Source organism: Eptesicus fuscus, chromosome 4, assembly GCF_027574615.1.
Source record: "Eptesicus fuscus isolate TK198812 chromosome 4, DD_ASM_mEF_20220401, whole genome shotgun sequence".
Taxonomy (NCBI): Eukaryota; Metazoa; Chordata; class Mammalia; order Chiroptera; family Vespertilionidae; genus Eptesicus; species Eptesicus fuscus.
In genome coordinates, this window is record NC_072476.1 from 667,482 (window position 1) to 685,364 (window position 17,883).

At 60.6% G+C, this 17,883-nt stretch overlaps 1 protein-coding gene across 1 annotated transcript; it reads right to left on the bottom strand.

Moving 5' to 3' along the window:
- Positions 1-5,022: 5,022 nt before the first annotated feature.
- On the bottom strand, positions 5,023-17,572 carry LOC103302967 (pancreatic secretory granule membrane major glycoprotein GP2-like). Its single transcript, XM_054714178.1, has 11 exons — positions 17,494-17,572; positions 16,524-16,535; positions 14,876-15,307; positions 13,717-13,827; positions 11,649-11,860; positions 10,356-10,504; positions 8,995-9,240; positions 8,132-8,294; positions 7,232-7,316; positions 5,874-5,918; positions 5,023-5,081 (listed from the first exon to the last, which is right to left on the bottom strand). The coding sequence occupies exons 1-11, from the start codon at positions 17,564-17,566 to the stop codon at positions 5,023-5,025; spliced, it is 1,587 nt and encodes a 528-aa protein (XP_054570153.1). The 5' UTR covers positions 17,567-17,572.
- Positions 17,573-17,883: the final 311 nt, after the last annotated feature.

A 17,883-nucleotide genomic window follows, 5' to 3' on the forward strand; every position in this document is an offset into this window, starting at 1 on the left:
GCAAATTAGCCGTACACTGCATCATATGGGATATGGAAGCCGAAGGCCTGTTCGAACACCTTTGTTGTCTGCAGTTACCAAGATAAAACATCTCCAATCCACACAGGAACACAAGGATTGGACAGTCGAGCATTGGAAAAAAGTCATGTGGTCCGAAGAATCACATTTCCAGTTGCATCATGCAGATGACAGAGTGAGAATTTTGCAGAAACAGCATGAAAGTATGCACCCCACATGCATGAGTACAACCCTTCAAGCAAGTGTTATGGTTTGGGGCATGTTTTCCTGGCATGATTTGGGCCCTTTAATTCATGTGGAACAACGTCTGAATAGCACAACATACCTAAGTATCATTGCTGATCAAGTTCATCCTATCATGTTGATGGCATGTCCCAATGTTGATGGCTTCTTCCAACAAGACAATGCGCAATGCCACGGTGCTCGTATTGTGCAGGAGTGGTTTCAAGAACATGAGGGAGACTTTACCTTGCTAATCACCAGATCTCAATCCAATTGAGCATTTGTGGGACGAAGTTAAAAGAGCCATCAGGCAGCTGGTTCCACAACCATCAAATCTCACAGAACTGGACAGTGCTATTCATCAGGCATGGTGTCAGATTCCTCGCATCACCTTTCAACATCTCATGGAGTCAATGCCAAGAAGAATCGCCGCAGTATTGAAGGCAAAAGGTGGCCCAACGAAGTACTGATGGGGTGGTCATAGTAATCTGGCCACTCAGTGTATATATTAGAGGCCTGGTGCATGAATTCGTGTATGGGTGGGGTTCGGCCAGCCTGACCAGGGGGAGGAGACATGGGCGGTTGGCTGGCATGCCTGCTGGTCAAACTCCTGGTTGAGGGGACAATTTGCATATTAGCCTTTTATTATATAGGATATATACTGAGTGGCCAGATTATTATGCGTTCAGGGATCATAATAATCTGGCCACTCAGTGTATATCCTATATAATAAAAGATTAATATGCAAATTGTAAGTGTCTCTGTGTTGTTTTTTCTGTACTAAGGTGTATACTAGTATGCATAAGTGGGCACGTATATGTTATCATCTGTGTTGTCCATGAATGTCAATGCCTGTGTATTTGTGAGGGCCTCTGTGTTGGCAAATGTGTTGTCTTTCCACATGTGTCAGTGCATATGTGTATGTTCCCATGTACCTGCATGCTCCTGCGTTCATGCATGTATGGTGGTGCATGTGTGAATATGAGTGTCTGAGTGCGTGTGTGTGTTGTGTATAGACAGAGGCAGAAGGCAGTGTCTAGTTAAAAGCCCATACTCCAAATTCAGGCTGCCTCGGTTCAAGCCTTAAGTCCAGCATTTAACAATGACAGACCCTGGTGAGTAATGAACTTCTTTACACCTGGGTTTTACTCACTTCTAAACTGGGAATAGTACCTCCTTAGACAGCTACCATGAGTTGGATGCTGTAATGCCCATAACACACTTCGAATAATGCCTGGTGCACAGGACATGTTTCAAAACATGTTGGCTGTTACTAAATTATTCATGGCAATGGCAATGCATGTGTAAGTGACTAGGCTAGCGGGCCCAGGTGAGGCGCTGTGTAGAGACAGGTCTCTGGGCCCGCGAAGTGGATATGCACAGCTGTTAGAGCGCGTCTCTCCGTCAGGTGTGAGCCCTGCGTCTGAGTGTCAGTGAGCACGTGTGCCTGACTGTGCTGTACCTGGGAGTCTCTCTGTGTGTTCATGTCCCACCAGATTCGTACCTCTCAGCACAGGGACTGTGTTTCATTGCAGGTTAGTGTTGATCAAAAGAATGAAGTAGACTGGATGTTCTGAGATTGTCACTCATGCAGCACACCCATCAGCAGAAAACAAAAAGCTGAAACTAGCCAGCTAGATGATAGGTAGATGGAGAAAGAGAAAGACATGATAGGAGGTAGATGATAGAAAGATCGATGATAGATATATAGATTATAGATAAGTAGATATAGTTAGATAGATGATGATGATGATGATAGATAGATAGATAGATAGATAGATAGATAGATGATAGATAAATGGATGATAGATAGATGATAGATAGATGATAGATCGATGATAGATTGATGATACATAGATAAATGATAGAGTGATAGATGATAGATGATAAAAAGAAAGAAAGAAAGAAAGAAAGAAAGAAAGAAAGAAAGAAAGAAAGAAAGAAAGAAAATAGATAGCTAATGGATAGATAGGTGATAGATGATAAGCTCTGTTTAGGTAGAGTCCCAAGTATGCTGTGCTGGAAGAGACCTTTGAGGCCATATGTCCCAGGGAGTCCCACCCTCTGCCCAGGTAACCTGTGGTGATCATGGAGTTCCTCTGAGGGCTGAGGAGGAGGGGACCACAGACATCAGCAAGATTCTATTTGTTTTTAATCTCAACTTAGTGGATGTTTGGGTAGAACTGTATTTAAAGAAGGAGTTTCTCTATGTTTGAGGACCGTGGTCCAGCCCCGCCCGAGCCTGGAGAAGGGGCATGTGAGGACCCCTGGCCTCTCCCTCAGCCCCTCCTCCTGCACGGCCCTGGATGGAGCACTCAGAATCCTGACGTGGGAACTGGGAGGCACCTCCTCCCTGAAACTCTCTGTCTGAAGGAGGCCACCATCCTAGTGGCCTTTGGGCCTGCCCTCAGGCCGACCGGGCTGTGCTGTGGGAGATGAGCCCACGCACGTGCCTCAGCCGACTGGACCAGGGAAACCCCGGGCGCAGGCAGGAGTCCGACCACCCGGTGCCGCTGAAGGTGGAATAGCACGACACGATCAGTCCCGTGGCCCCTGAGCGAGGGAGCAGTGTGAACCCGCAAAGCTGTGCTCATCACGTGATGACAAATAAACAGGAAAATAAACTGCTCTCAGAGAGGGCAGGACAGGGGACACAGATAAGCAGATGTGAAAGTTTGTGGTTTCAGGAAGTGGCAGAGGGAGAGACACACCAACAGTTTTTGGGGGGAACCTGGGTGCTGGTGGGACTTCCTGTCCCGGGGCCGTCTGACCCGGGGGCCATCTGTCCCGGGGTCCTTCTGTCCCAGGGGCCGTCTGTCCCGGGGGCGGTCTGTCCCAGGGGCCATCTGTCCCGGGGGCCGTCTGTCCCAGGGGCCGTCTGTCCCAGGGGCCGTCTGTCCCAGGGCCGTCTGTCCCAGGGGCCATCTGTCCCGGGGGCTGTCTGTTCCAGGGGCCGTCTGTCCCAAAGGCCTTCTGTCCCGGGGTCCTTCTGTCCCAGGGGCCGTCTGTTCCGGAGGCCGTCTGTCCCGGGGTCCTTCTGTCCCAGGGCCATCTGTCCCAGGGGCCGTCTGTCCCAGGGGCCTTCTGTCCCGGGGCCGTCTGTCCCAGGGGCCATCTGTCCCAGGGGCCGTCTGTCCCAGGGGCCTTCTGTCCCGGAGCTGTCTGTCCTAGGGGCCATCTGTCCCAGGGCCGTCTGTCCCTGGGGCCTTCTGTCCCGGAGCTGTCTGTCCTAGGGGCCATCTGTCCCGGGGGCCGTCTGTCCCAGGGGCCATCTGTCCCGGGGGCCGTCTGTCCCAGGGGCCATCTGTCCCAGGGGCCTTCTGTCCCAGGGGCCGTCTGTCCCTGGGGCCTTCTGTCCCGGGGCTGTCTGTCCTAGGGGCCATCTGTCCCGGGGGCCGTCTGTCCCAGGGGCCATCTGTCCCGGGGGCCATCTGTTCCAGGGGCTGTCTTTTCCAGTGGCCATCTGTCCAAGGGGCTGTCTGTCCCGGGGCCATCTGACCCGGGGGCGTCTGTCCTGGGGTCCTTCTGTCCCAGGGGCTGTCTGTCCCGGGGCCGTCTGACCCGGGGGCGTCTGTCCTGGGGTCCTTCTGTCCCAGGGGCTGTCTGTCCCGGGGCCGTCTGTCCCAGGGGCCGTCTGTTCCTGGGGTCCTTCTGTCCCAGGAGCTGTCTGTCCCGGGGCCGTCTGTCCCGGGGCCATCTGTTCCAGGGTCCGTCTGTCCCAGGGGCCATCTGTCCCGGGGCTGTCTTTTCCAGGGGCCGTCTGTCCCAGGGGCTGTCTGTTCCAGGGGCCGTCTGTCCCAGGGCCGTCTGTCCCAGGGGCCGTCTGTTCCTGGGGCCGTCTGCCCCAGGGGCCATCTGTCCCCAGGGTGTCTGTCCCGGAGGGCGTCTGTCTGTCCTGGCCCAGAGCTCTTGCATCCTTGTCTTTACTCACCTCCGCCTGAGTTCGTTGGGCAGGGTCTGTTTCCTGAAACCACCCGTCTCTGCACAGGGGCCTGTGGACAGTCCCCACCCGCACCCAGCCCCAGCCCCGGCCGGCCCTGACCTGGGCATTTCCCTGAGGCCAACGTGGGCAAGGGGTGCCTTGCCATGGCTGCGAAGGTCATGCAGGTTCCCAGAGGGCCTTCACCCTCTCCAGCTCTGTGGCTACATCCGCCTGGTGGAATGATGCATCACCCTCTTCTGGGATGGGGGGGGGGGGGGGCACCACTGCATGCAGCTGGGCTGGGCTCTGGGCCCACAGGGCTCTGCACCCCATCAAGCAGGCCCCCAGCACCAGCCCAGGGCAGGAGTCTGTGCAGCTCCAGGCACATCTAAGCAGGTCCGCGGTGCCATGGGGACAGGGGGGCAGTGGGACCATCTCTCCTGGGGCTGGGCTCTGAGGTGGCCCCTTTACGCCTGTTCCCATGGCGACTGTGGGGCCCGGGACGGAGAGGCGCCAGAGGATGTGGTGGAAGCAAGACCAGTTTGTTCAATCACCAGCACGGGAGGGGCCTCTGTCAGGAGCTCCCCCCACCCCACCCCTGTGGTCCCTGGAGCCACAAAGGCACGCTGCACTGCGGGGGAGGCTAGAGCCACAGAGGCCTAGCAGGTTTGTTTTCAAGGAACGGCTGGAGGGTGACAGCTGCACCGGGAGAAAGGGGTACAGGGCCCGGAGCAGCCCGGGGACGCCCTCCCTCTCCCCACTCGGCCCAGCTGCGTCCGCGGGCACTGGGCGTCTGGATCGGGAGGTCCGAGGAGCCGGAGGCTGACCCGAGGCGTCGCCGGAGGGCCGGTGCCGGGAGCTCAGAAGAGCCGGGCCAGGAGGACGGGCAGGAGCAGCCCAGGCCCGGCCCCCAGGAGCCCTGGAAGGAGGAGGAGGGTCAGGGGCGCTGCCGCCCTCTGCCCTCTGCCCTCTGCCCTCTGCCCTCTGCCCCGCTGGCTTCTGCACAGGTCACAGGCGGAGTCCCTGACTGGCCTGGGCGAGCGCTGGAGGCAGCACAGGGCCGTGCGTGGGGGCACAGCCACTATCCCCAAACCCTTTCTCACGCTCCCCCGGGCACCCAGCACTTTCCCAGCCTCCTTTGCGGGGGGGTGGGCCCTGTAACGTGGGTAGCCGTCATCAATGTTATGTCGAGCCAGGCCCTCCCGCCCTCCCGCGTGGCTCCTGCTCTCCCACGGCCTGGGCCGCCTTGGACCGAAGCTGCCTCACCCTGCGGAGGCGGCGGGGGAGCCCGGCTCCCTGGTGACTGTGCCGCCACCAGCCCGCGCTCGCCTCTGGGCTTCGCTCACGCTGAGAGCAAGGGCTCCGTCCGATTGAAGGCATGTACCCCGGGACTTCCGACCACACCCCTTTCTTTCCAGAGCACCTGTCACCTTCCTGTTGTCTGCTACCCACACTCGGGCAGCCCGGGCCCATGGTTCATCCTGTGCCTTCGGTGCCGAGCGCTGCCGGGCACTCCGCAGGCACTCAGACCAGGTCTGTGGCTAAGGGAGCGACTCCCCTGCCAGACGTGGCATTGCCAGTCCGTCCCGGAGCTGACCGGGTTCGGTGTGCACAGCTCCAGCCCCGGCCCCGGCGGGGCTGATGGTGCCCGCGGTGAGAAGGAAGGGGAGAACCTGGGAGGGGGGTGGGAAAGGCGGGGGAAACGGGGTACCTGCAGGGCCGGGGGTCCCGTTCATGACACCAAGAGACGGGGCACCTGGGGACAAAAGCAGAGGTGAGGGCTCCGGAGTCTCACTGCAGCGGCCGCACTGTGGCCGGGGTTGTGCCCAGTCCCCGGGGCCTGGCACCGTGGTGTGGAGGCTTCTGGTATTGGGCAGGGACCTTTCTAAGCACGTTTCATGCTTTGGAACCCTAATCCACCTGAGCATTCTTGTCCCCATTTGACAGATGAGAAGACTAAGGCTCAATTATGTCAAGAGACGTGCCACGTTGTCCTTGCTGGTAAGCAGCAGAGCTGGGATTCTCACCCCAGTCTGTCTGAGTCCAAATGGGAGTCCCTAACCACCCCCAGCCCCTGTGACACCACCTGGGGCTTCCCGTGGGGGGAGGGCTCGGCAGGGGGGACAGCCCTGGGCAGAGCCCCCCTGCAGGCCGCCTCTGTGGTGCCGTGGAGAAGGGGTGGCGACAGCGCTCGCTCAGAAGAGCCGGGCCAGGAGGACGGGCAGGAGCAGCCCAGGCCCGGCCCCCAGGAGCCCTGGAAGGAGGAGGAGGGTCAGGGGCGCTGCCGCCCTCTGCCTGTGAGCTGTGAGTGTTCTGTCAGGGCCGCCCAGTGCCTCTCTCGCTGCTGCTGTTGCTACTATAACGTTACCGTGTCCTCGTTTCTTTAGGACAAAAAACAATGCTCCCGGCCAGGATTTGACTCCGGTCAGGGCACATACCTAGGTTGTGGGGTTCAATGCCCGGTTGGGGTGAGTTCGGAAGGCAACCGGCTAATGTTTTTCTTTCACATGGATATTTCTCTCTCTTTCTCTCTCCCTCTCTCTCTCTTCTCTCTCTCCCTCTCTCTCATGAACATGCGAGGAGCCGCAGAAAGTGTGCCCACATCACGCCCCGATACGGTAACTAGATTGTGAGAAACAGTCATTCACCAGCAAACAAAGCTGGGGTGGGACTTAGCCTTCACCCCAAGGGCCTGGCTACGGGGCCCTGGCAGGAGTGATAAGGACGCACGCTTTGGAATCAACCCGGGTTCAGGTCTAACTCCAGCCGCTCACAGCTGGGTGCCTGGTGAGTCACTGAGTCTCTGAGCGTTGGTTTCTCACCTGTAAGATGGGCACGGTCAAAGGTGAAGTGAGCCAGTGGACATGGGCTTAGCCTGGCCTCCAGCACACAGGCCCGCGGGGCACACGCTGTCAGTGTCACCCAGAGCACCCCTCGGTAGGCAGCCGCCTGGGCGGGGCTGCCCGGGGAGGCCGACGGGCTCTGCCGCGGGAGTTTGGACACTCCAGGCCCCTGTGGCTGATGGTCATCCCTGGGCCGCAGGTTTATTACCAGGACATGGCCACTTACCCTTCCGAGTGATGGGTCCCAAATCTAGAACCAGGGCTGGGTCGATGGCCACTGCTTCACTACGGAGTTGGCTTCTTGAGCAAAACTGTGGGGACGGAGAGTTCTCATGTCATCCAAGTGCCAAGGACGCAGAGCACGCTCGCTGCCGTGTCCAGCATGCCTGGGGTGGAGCTGCCTCGCTGACCAGCTGGGGACAGTGACCTCACCTCTCTACCAGATGGAAGAGAGCCTTCCCGCTCAGCAGGTTAAATGCGGTGTGTCTACAACATCAGACACACGGTACGCACTGGGCAAAGGCCAAATGTCAGCAGGCAGAGGCCACCATGGGGCCTGGAGCCACACCTTAGCTCTGATGGAGCTGTGTGGCCCTTGGCAAGGCACTTCTCTGAGCCTCAGTTTCCTCATCTGTGCAATGGGGTCAATAAGAAAATCTACTGACATGGCTGTGGTGAGAATTAAATTAGACAAGGCACAGGGGAGTTTGGGTACAGTCCTCGGCAGAGTGCGCTGAAAAGCACCTGTTGTCATAGTCACCTGGAATGTGTTCAGCGCCAAGGAGACCTGTGGACAGGCCTTCCCCTGGACACACGATAATCGCTTATGCCTGGTGCTTTGGAGGCTTAAAACCCATCTGTTCATCCTTCTTCCTTTCCCTCTTCCTCCCGCCCTCCCATGCATTCACCGTCATCCATCTCTTCATCCCTCAGCTAACCCTAACCCTAACCCTAACCCTAACCCTAACCCTAATCCTAACCCTAACCCTCCCTCCCTGCCTCCCTCCCTCCCTGCTTCCCTGCCTCCCTCCCTTTTCTTCTTTCCATCCATTTATATTCCAATAATATACGTGGGGCCCCCCAGGCCCCGGCCAGACTCTAACAGTCAGTCCCAGGAGGCGCTCACCGGCCGGCACTGCTCTCGCAGGGGGTCGCACAGGCGCACCTCGCAGTGCAGGAAGACGCGGTCGTGGTTCCCCGCAAACATGAACATCTGGACCGAGAAGCGGGCTTCGGCGGACACCCCGTTCTCCTCCACGGAGATGGTGGAATCCAGCCGATTCGGGCAGCTGGGGTGACAGAGGGCTCCCTTCTGGAGCAGCTCAGCGTGCAAACAGCGCCCTCAGGGTCCAGCCGCACTCCCCCCCCCACCCCCAGGCGGCCCTGCCCTCAGGGTCCTGAGATGCTGTCCATCCCCGTTTTGGGGGGCGCGGGCCCTGAGCAGCAAGCTGGTTTCAAATCCAGCCTGACCCGCTTCCAGCTGCCGGATCACAAGCAGATGCCTGCTCCCCTCACGAGCCCGCCCCCACCTGTCTTATCTGGGGGACAGGCCCCTGCACCCCCGGGTGACGTGAGCATCGGTGAGACCATGCAAGCCCCGCTCCGCGGGCGGCACTCAGACAAACCGCCCGCGCTTGAATTCCCTTGTTGTTGCCGGCGGCAGTGCCCAGTGCCTCCCGCCCCCCGCGGGGGAACGCTATTCCCGCGTGTTCGTCTGTGCTAGCGTCTGAACCGGGACCCCGTGGCCAAGGCGTGGAGAAGCCGGAAATGGAAGCAATGGGCCTCTCCTCACCCTGCCACGTGCTTGCCTGAATGCTTTCGGCTACAATTCCAGGAGGGATATTCCTGGGTCAAAGGGCACCGTCATGAAATGTCACATCAAATCATTTTCCAGAAGAGATAAGCAAATCACACAACTGCCCGGCAGGCACGGGGTGACCGTTCCCCCAAACTTCACTGGGCCGGCCGACCGCGAGCCGCGGCGGGTACCTGTTTCTGATGATGAAGTACTTCACAGGGTCGGCCCTGTCCGCGGTGGGGGTGGCGTAGCAGTGCCTCAGCAGCAGCTGGAACTGCGCGGTGTCCCCGCGCTCCAGGAGGGCGCCCACGTACAGCATGGACTCCACGGGCAGCACGGCCGTCGCCCCCTCGTAGGGCAGCGTGTAGTTTGGGTCTTGGAAGAGGGCCATGGTGACGGTGAACTCTCCCTCGCCAGCCAGGCTGATGTTCACGGAGCTGCGACAGGGACCCGCGGGGTGGAGGCGTCAGGTTTGGACCCATAACAACAAAACAAAGCGGGCCCCACTTTTGTGTGAGGTTATGAAGGCAAAGCACATCTGGGGTCCCTGAGAGCACTAGTGGATCATTCATTTAAATTAGCATTCACTATCTTCCGGCTCTGAACTTGGCAAACAGATGGGCCTGTCTCAGCTTCCCACCAGCATCCCCACCTCAGGGACCAACTGTCTCCCGCCCTCCCCGCCCCCTCCGTCTGCTCCCCTGCAGAGCGGGGCTTGGGACCAGGTCTGCGGGGTCACAATGTTCAGCAGCAGATCTCTCCACCCGCCCCGCTCTCCTCGGTAATACGGCAACTGTAACAGGATGAATGGTTTTAATTTTTATGAACCTTGGGCCCCGCACAATACAGTCAGAGAACCACGGAACTAGAACACGTGTGAATCCTTTGAATCCTGGTCTGTGAGCCAGGAGCTAATGGGGGTTTCTGACGCCCCCAGACAGCCCCCTGCGAGTCCGAGGTGCTGAGGAGCCCCGGGCCGTCCGGCGCGGTGAGGAGGCGCACCCGGGGCGCAAACGGAGCCGGCCGGAGGCAGCCCTCCGGATGAGCAGGGGCCTATTCCTGCTGAATGTTCATCGAAGCAACCTGCCGCTCCCTCCATCCCCCACAGTCAGGTCTTGGGCCCTTCCTTCCCGACCCCGCCGCCCGTGTTCCCCCATGCTCTCCTCTCACTTGTGCCTTTCTTCCTCAAGAGAAATAAAATTGTCACATGCTTTTACTCCGAAGCATATCTAACACTGGTTCATACATTGTTTCATACTAATAATATTTAATACCCACAAAATATTCTGTGTCTGCCTGTGCATTGATCATTAATATATGATCAACAAACATTGTAGAATGAACGATGGGAAGAATGGATGCTCCAGAAGTGAGAGCGACCACCTCAGGGACCGGGGAGGGCGAGGTCAGGGCCCGGGGAGGGCGAGGTCAGGGCCCCGGGGAGGGCGAGGTCAGGGCCCGGGGAGGGCGAGGTCAGGCCCCGGGGAGGGCGAGGTCAGGGCCCCGGGGAGGGCGAGGTCAGGGCCCGGGGAGGGCGAGGTCAGGGCCGCACCTTACGATGGGCTGCAGGGCCGTTTGCAGACTGACTCTCATGTCCAGCGGGTAGGCGCACTGGAAGTGGATGTTGAGTTTGGTGTCTCTGATGATTAACTCATCGACCAAGGACAGGGAGTTTTTGTAGATGGCGTGGGTTTCGTTTTTCTTTGGCATAAAAACAACAGCACATGCATGTGTATGTGAGCACGTGTGGTAGGTCTGGACTCCGTCCGTCTGGCTCCACAGTCAGGGCTTTCGATCACGCGGCCTCCGCGCTCTGATCTCCAACGTGGCACCGGGCCTCCTCCCCGGGCACTAGCCCTGGACGGGCAGGGCCTGAGGGCCCCAGAGCTAACCTACTGCCTGGGAGTCAGGAGCCACCTCCGTGCCCCTCTCCCCTCCCAGAGCACCCTCCGCACAGGCACAAGCCTTGTTTGCAGTTACGGAGCTCAAGCATCAGGCCTGTTCAAAGCTCTTTACATGGGCCAACACGTATGATCTCACACACCCTGAAACCCAGAGAGGCTAAATAGCCTGCCCAGGTCTCACAGTTACTCATGTGTCCCCAGCAGCCGGGCTCCCCACCCCTCCAGGAGGTTCCCCACCCCCTCCAGAAGGTTCCCCACCCCCTCCAGAAGGTTCCCCACCCCCTCCAGAAGGTTCCCCACCCCCTCCAGAAGGTTCCCCACCCCCTCCAGAAGGTTCCCCACCCCCTCCGGGAGGTTCCCCACCCCCTCCAGAAGGTTCCCCACCCCCTCCAGAAGGTTCCCCACGCCCTCCGGGAGGTTCCCCACCCCCTCCAGAAGGTTCCCCACCCCCTCCATGAGGTTCCCCACCCCCTCCAGAAGGTTCCCCACCCCCTCCAGAAGGTTCCCCACCCCCTCCGGGAGGTTCCCCACCCCCTCCAGAAGGTTCCCCACCCCCTCCTGGAGGTTCCCCACCCCCTCCAGGAGGTTCCCCACCCCCTCCAGAAGGTTCCCCACCCCCTCCAGGAGGTTCCCCACCCCCTCCGGGAGGTTCCCCACCCCCTCCAGAAGGTTCCCCACGCCCTCCAGGAGGTTCCCCACCCCCTCCAGAAGGTTCCCCACCCCCTCCGGGAGGTTCCCCACCCCCTCCAGGAGGTTCCCCACCCCCTCCAGAAGGTTCCCCACCCCCTCCATGAGGTTCCCCACCCCCTCCAGGAGGTTCCCCACCCCCTCCAGGAGGTTCCCCACCCCCTCCAGAAGGTTCCCCACCCCCTCCAGGAGGTTCCCCACCCCCTCCAGAAGGTTCCCCACCCCCTCCGGGAGGTTCCCCAGGGAGCCATCACCTCCAGGATGTTCCCGCAGGCGTTGGCCTGTGCAGGGCTGACCACGGAGACCCAGTTCCCCTCCTCTCTGTGGGTGATGCTGCTGCAGTTGTGGTCTCGCAGGTAGGCAGTGACCTCATCCCCAAAACCCAGGCCTTCCAGCTGGCACCGGTCCAGCAACACCTTGATGTCCCTGGCCCCACAGTCCAGCTGAGGCTGCAAGCTGTGGATGTCTGGGAAGCAGAGAGGGCCATGTGGCGTGGACAGGGCCTGGAAGCAGCGGCACAGCCCACGTTCCCTGCCTCGGGACAAGCCTGTGCCGCCAGGAGGGTAGGCGGACTAGAAGGGCCAGGCCAGGTGGCACAGGCCTGGGAAAGATGCCCTGGTGGGAGATGGTCCAGCACGCTACAGGCAGGGTGGCAGGTGCCATGTCCACGCGCCGTGGGCGTGAGGCGCTCTGGCGAAGCAGAACTGTCCTGTTCCCCAGACTAGAGTCAAGCCAGACACACGCCACGCCCACCCCCTGGCTTTGCGAGGCCACCTGACCTGGTCAGAGCCACGGCCTTCATTCATTCAGCCAACATATTCAACAAATACTTCTCGAGCCTCTGCTACCTGCCAGGTGCTGTTCCAGGCACCGGGACACAATGGTTATCAAAACACAAAATTCAGAGCCTGGAAGGGCTAACATTCCGGTAGAGGAGAGAGTAAATTAAGAGAAATGCAATTTCTATGGTACCTATGAATGCACAGGTTCAACATACATGTACGAACCACCTTCTCCACGTGCTGGGCACACTCAGTCCAAAAGTAAAGAAAACGTGGGCCCAGGCCATGAGGACTCGTTGGTCTGTGAAACCAAGACGCCAGCTGCTTCCCACGAAAGCATGTGAAGTGCAAACAGGTGTGTGTGCAGGTGCAGGGGCGCACACGGGCCCATCTGAGTCTCCAGGGCTGTCAGAGGAGCAGGCCCAGAGGCGGCAGTGTGCAAGTGAAGGAAGCAGGGAAGGCATTGCAGCTTAAAGGAACAGCAGAGTTAAAGTGTGGCCACAGGAGAGAGGATGGGGTCTTCGACACACAGAGTTCAGAAATATGGGAATGTAGAATGGGTGTGAGCTGGGGGAGATGGGGAGGGGAGATAGGAAGATGGGGAGGGGAGCTGGGAGAGATGGGGAGGGGAGCTGGGAGAGATGGGGAGGGGAGATGGGGAGGGGAGATGGGGAGATGGGGAGGGGAGCTGGGGTAATGAGGAGGGGGCATGGGGAGCTGGGGAGATGGGGAGGGGAGCTGGGGAGATGGGGAGGGGAGCTGGGGAGATGGGGAGGGGAGCTGGGGTAATGGGGAGGGGACATGGGGAGGGGAGATGGGGAGATGGGGAGGGGAGCTGGGGAGATGGGGAGGGGAGCTGGGGAGATGGGGAGGGGAGCTGGGGAGATGGGGAGGGGAGCTGGGGTAATGGGGAGGGGACATGGGGAGGGGAGCTGGGGTAATGGGGAGGGGAGCTGGGGGAGATGGGGAGGGGAGCTGGGGTAATGGGGAGGGGAGCTGGGAGAGATGGGGAGGGGAGCTGGGGTAATGGGGAGGGGACATGGGGAGGGGAGATGGGGAGGGGAGATGGGGAGGGGAGATGGGGAAATGGGGAGATGGGGAGGGGAGCTGGGGGAGATGGGGAGGGGAGCTGGGGTAATGGGGAGGGGAGCTGGGGATATGGGGAGGGGAGCTGGGGGAGATGGGGAGGGGAGCTGGGGTAATGAGGAGGGGAGCTGGGGAGATGGGGAGGGGAGCTGGGGAGATGGGGAGGGGAGCTGGGGGAGTTGGGGAAGAAGCACAGTCAGATCATGAGGGACTGTCTGGCAGTGATGGAATCCCCCTTAGTAGCCGCTGATGGAGACCTGAAGGGCCATCTGTTCACCCTCAGGGAGAGGACATCCAGGCACAGGTCCGCAAAGCTCGTCATGGATGCTCTGAGGGTCCAAACCCGGATGGGTGACCCCTTGTCCTCACCTTCTGAGCCTCCCTGGCCCTGGCCCTGCTCAGGGGGCCCCGCCTGGCCCCTGCGGGGAGATACTGCACCGGTGGGACCGCTCACCTGAGCTGTTGAGGTCCCGTCTGCAGGCACAGCCCCAGGTGCCGTTGAGGAAGGCGCACTCCTCCTCCGGGCGGCAGGCCTTCTCGCACTTGGTCTCCGCAGTGGACGGGTCTGCAGGGAGGCGCGGGCCGTCAGCGACGCCTCCACCGGGCACAGAGGACCTGCCCAGGACTGCAGCTCTCCATGGAGGAGCCAGCCTGCAACCCTGAGCTTCCTGACCCCCAGCCAGCGAGGCGAGAACCCGAAGCTGCCGCCCTAATGCTCCCAAGGGGCAGGCACTGGCCCAGTGCTGTCCACCGGCCAGCTCCTGGGACCTGAGGAGCCGCCGACCTCTGTGCCCAGGGCCTCATCCGCTGAGGATGGGTGTTGGCCTCCGGAGGTGATGAGTGGGTCAGTGAGTCGCTCAGGTGCTGAGGACCGGGCAGGGCCACGGGAAGCCCTGTGCGTGAGCTGTTATTCTTGTCACTATTCTTTTTATTTTCCAGATCAGAAAACGGAAGCTCAGAGAAGTCCATTACACTGTCCGCGTGGAGCCTGGGCCCGCCCTGCCTGATGCTGCGCCCGCGCTGTGAGCGTTCCCGCCACCCCTGTGTTCCCTGACAGAGAAATCCCATTTCTTTTGCAAAATCACAGAGAGTGGTCAGCGTGAGCTGGGCCGCAGCCACTGCAGGGCAGCGCACTCCGGGCGCCAGGCGGCCGCCAGCTCCCCGGGAACCCCTCTCGGCAGCGCCGGTGAGCAGCGGGCTAGCTCTGGCTGATGGGGCCGTGGGCAGCCTGTGGCTTAGGTCCTGAGAGCCTGCGGGAGCCGGTGAGTGTGCTGCTTGGCGGGTGCGGGCCATCGCCAGGCATAGGGTGTGGCTTGGTGGTTAGGGAAGAGCCGAACTGTCCCCACCCACATTCACCGTCACTGCTCCTGTGCTTGACCTCATTCGCCTCATGAAAGGGCTCATGGGAGCACCCTACTTCGGGATCAGGGGAACTGCTGCCAGCGACTCCCCCTGGAGTCTGAAGGTCAGGTTTTGCTTGAGAAGCCGGCGGAGCTGCTGACACCCTTGGGCGACTCTCGGGCTGGGCAGTGACAGGCTGCTCTGCGGGGCCTCCGCCCACAGCCCCACCCACTCTCCCACTCCCGCTGCCCCCCGAGGTCACGGCCACTCACCGGTGCAGTATCTCAGGTTACACGAAGGGGTGCTCTCCAGCCGGTACACGTGGAAGCCCCCCGGGCAGGCCGTCACCTGCACCTCGGCCTTCCAGGAGCAGCAGTTGCCGGACCAGTGGGCGCAGGCGGTGCGGGTCACGACGCCCTGCCCCAGGGCCGGGTGGGACCCCTGCAGCCACATGGGCGCGTCCGTCTGGCACCTGTGCATGGGCACACAGGTCTCCGGCATCCTGGTGCCGCCTTCTCCCACGAAGCGAAACCAGCCACTCAGGTCCCGGTCACACTTCTGGGCTCTCTCCGTGACCTCTGAGCTCCGGGAGGGGTCGTCCAGGCGGGTGTAGTTCTGGCAGGGGTCAAAGCAGAGGGGGGGCTCCGGGGCCCCAGGAGCTCCGCACACCAGCCCCAGCCCGTAGGGGCCGCCGCTGACCGGGGCTCCGTCGCCTGGAGAGGACGTGTGCTCAGCTCACCGAGGACCCCGCACTCTGTTGGGGACCCACTGAGGCACATCGCCCTCCGTCACATCACCTTCCCCACGGCCGGGCTGGTAAAGAGGCCTTGTTGCAGTATTTTATAGGCAAAGAAGGTGAAGGGATTTGCCCCGGAACATAAGTGCAGACCCCATGGACACAGACAATAGTGTGAGAAGCCGAGGGAGGGAGGCAGGGAGGGGGAGGTGCGCTAAGGGGGTGGAGGGACCCTGCAATAATGTCAACATTACAATTTTTTAATAAAAAAGAAGAAGAAGCTCCGGCCTGGCCGGCGAGGCTCAGTGGTTGGGCATCGACCTATGAACCAGGAGGTCAAAGTTCGATTCCCAGTCAGGGCACCTGCCCAGGTTGCCGCTGGATCCCCAGTGTGGGACGTGCAGGAGGCAGCCGATCCGTGATTCTCTCGCATCACTGACGTTTGTCTCTCTCTGAAGTCAGTAGAAGCAAATATATCTTTAAAAAGAGCCTCGGCTCTCGGCCGCACATGGAGCTGGGGGGCCGGCTGGGGTGGCGCTCCCCGTTGGGTCCCACGCTGTGGTCCTGTCTGACCAGCCTGCCTTCCTCAGTGCAAATGGCACAGGCTCTTTGGAAACAACTCGGTGCCATTCAAGCGAAAGCCCACCCCTCCAAGTGCCCGCCTGCTGTGGCCCCTCGCTGCGTGTTCAGTCTAGTGTCCCGGGCGTAAGGCTGTGCGCTTCTCTCCCACCTACTTGCTCCCGAACGTATCACAGAGCCTGTCCTCACCAGCAGACACAGACCTGACCCACGGGGCCTCCACCTGACACGGCGGGCCGCCCTGCACGTGGCTGCTTGGCGCCTTCCTGCGCTCTTCTCCCCGATGCCGCGGCACCTCCTCCCCGAGTTGTCTCCAGACTTTGCCAATGTCCCCCCCCCCGGGCCCCCCCGGCTCTGAACTACCCATGGAACAGAGCCTCCTGGTTTTCACCGACTCAGGGGCCCTGAGTGTGAAGAGACGGGAGGGGAGGGGACCACAGCTGGTCAGTCAGGGGTTAAAGCCAGCTCCACACCTGTTGGCTGGATGGCCTTGGCCTTGGCCTTGGCCTTGGCCTTGGCTGGTGGCCCAACTCTGCTGAGACTCATTTGCAAAACAACACCTGTGAGCTAGTGGTTTCCAAACCCCCCCACCCCCGCCCCGCCACACCTGTGTCCCTCTGTGCTTTTGTTTACTTCATATGCTTTTTCCAATGATTTTCTTATAAATTCATTTCATCCCCAGGAGTAATATCTGTTACACCGTGAGTACGACGTACTGGCTCTGTTTGTTTAAGACACAGGGAAACAGAGCACCAAAGCCCCGTGAGAGCTTGCCACGCCCCCACTTGCTCCCTAACATATCTCAGAGCCTGTCCTCATGATCAGGCACCCGCGGTCCCTGGGGTACGTGTGCCCACGTGGGAGGCCACGCCCTGAAGGCTTGTTGGAGGGTCAGAGAGCGCCTGGCCGGGAGGCAGCTGTGATGGGGAGTGTGAGCGCCCGAGGGACGAACTGAGTGTGCGCAGGGAGTTTGGGGATTTCAAGCCTGGGGTGTCCGAGCTTGTTTTAAGGGAAGGACTCTGCACTTGTTCCTGGAGTGGTTCCTGCACTCACGGGTTTTCCCAAGGGAGGCCAAGACGGAGTTCCCCCCCCCCCCCGCCCCGCCCCGCCCCGCACGGGTGACGCCTGCAGAAACGTCCACCGAGTGTGACCGGGTCCCTTCCTATGGCGGCTAAGGTGCACCATCCGTGGGTCTCATGAACCACAGGGGTCACTAAGCCCTCGTTCCATAGGTGGGCACACGGGTCAGAGGCTGGCGAAGGCACTGCCTCAGCCAGGCCCAGAGCCCAGAGCGTTGGGGTTCCTGCCCTCACACACCCAGGGTCCCCCACACCTGACAGGGGAGCTGTGTTAAGTGGCTCCCACTCTCCTGGCGGGGGGCTTCTGACTCGGCTCTTTGAGGGACAGTGACTTGATTCTGGCTCTTCTCTCCTTGGCCCCTTGACTCCCAGCTTCCAAGGCCCCGCTCCGCTCCTGGGGCCACAGCTGCTTCCGCTGCCGCCCTGCTCACGCCCGGTGTGTGTGTGGGCGGGGGGGGGGGGGCGCAGCTGAGATGCAGGCGAGCAGACCACTCACCTGGCTGCTCCGTAGAGGCCAAGGCCAGAGCACAGGCGGCTGAAACCAGCCACAGGACCGGGGAGCCCAGCATCCTCTCCACAATCCAGGCTGCAGCTCACTCAGCGGCTCCGACTCTCCATGCAGCTGGGAGGGGAAGGCCGGTGCGGTCAAGGGTACGAGGCTGGAGGGAGCTCACACAATGCTGACCAGGACCCATCCTCATCCTGGCACAGGGCTCATCTAAAGCTCTGAGCCACCCTCCAAGGGTGCCATCATTGCTGCCGCTGCAGGGATGAAGACACTGAGGCTCCAGGACACGGGGCCGGAGCCACCAGTGAGCCCTCCTCAGGCAGCGCGCAGCAAGGTGAGCCGTTCGCTTACGGCCCAGAAGGGGACGCTCTCCTTCCG

Coding starts and splice junctions, on each gene's coding strand:
- LOC103302967 (XM_054714178.1), bottom strand. CDS start 17,566: ATGCTGGGCTCCCCGGTCCTGTGGCTGGTTTCAGCCGCCTGTGCTCTG. Junction 11,861..13,716: donor ACGGGACCTCAACAGCTCAG/GTGAGCGGTCCC, acceptor TCTGCTTCCCAG/ACATCCACAGCTTGCAGCCT. Junction 10,505..11,648: donor CCTGCGGGAACATCCTGGAG/GTGATGGCTCCC, acceptor TTTATGCCAAAG/AAAAACGAAACCCACGCCAT.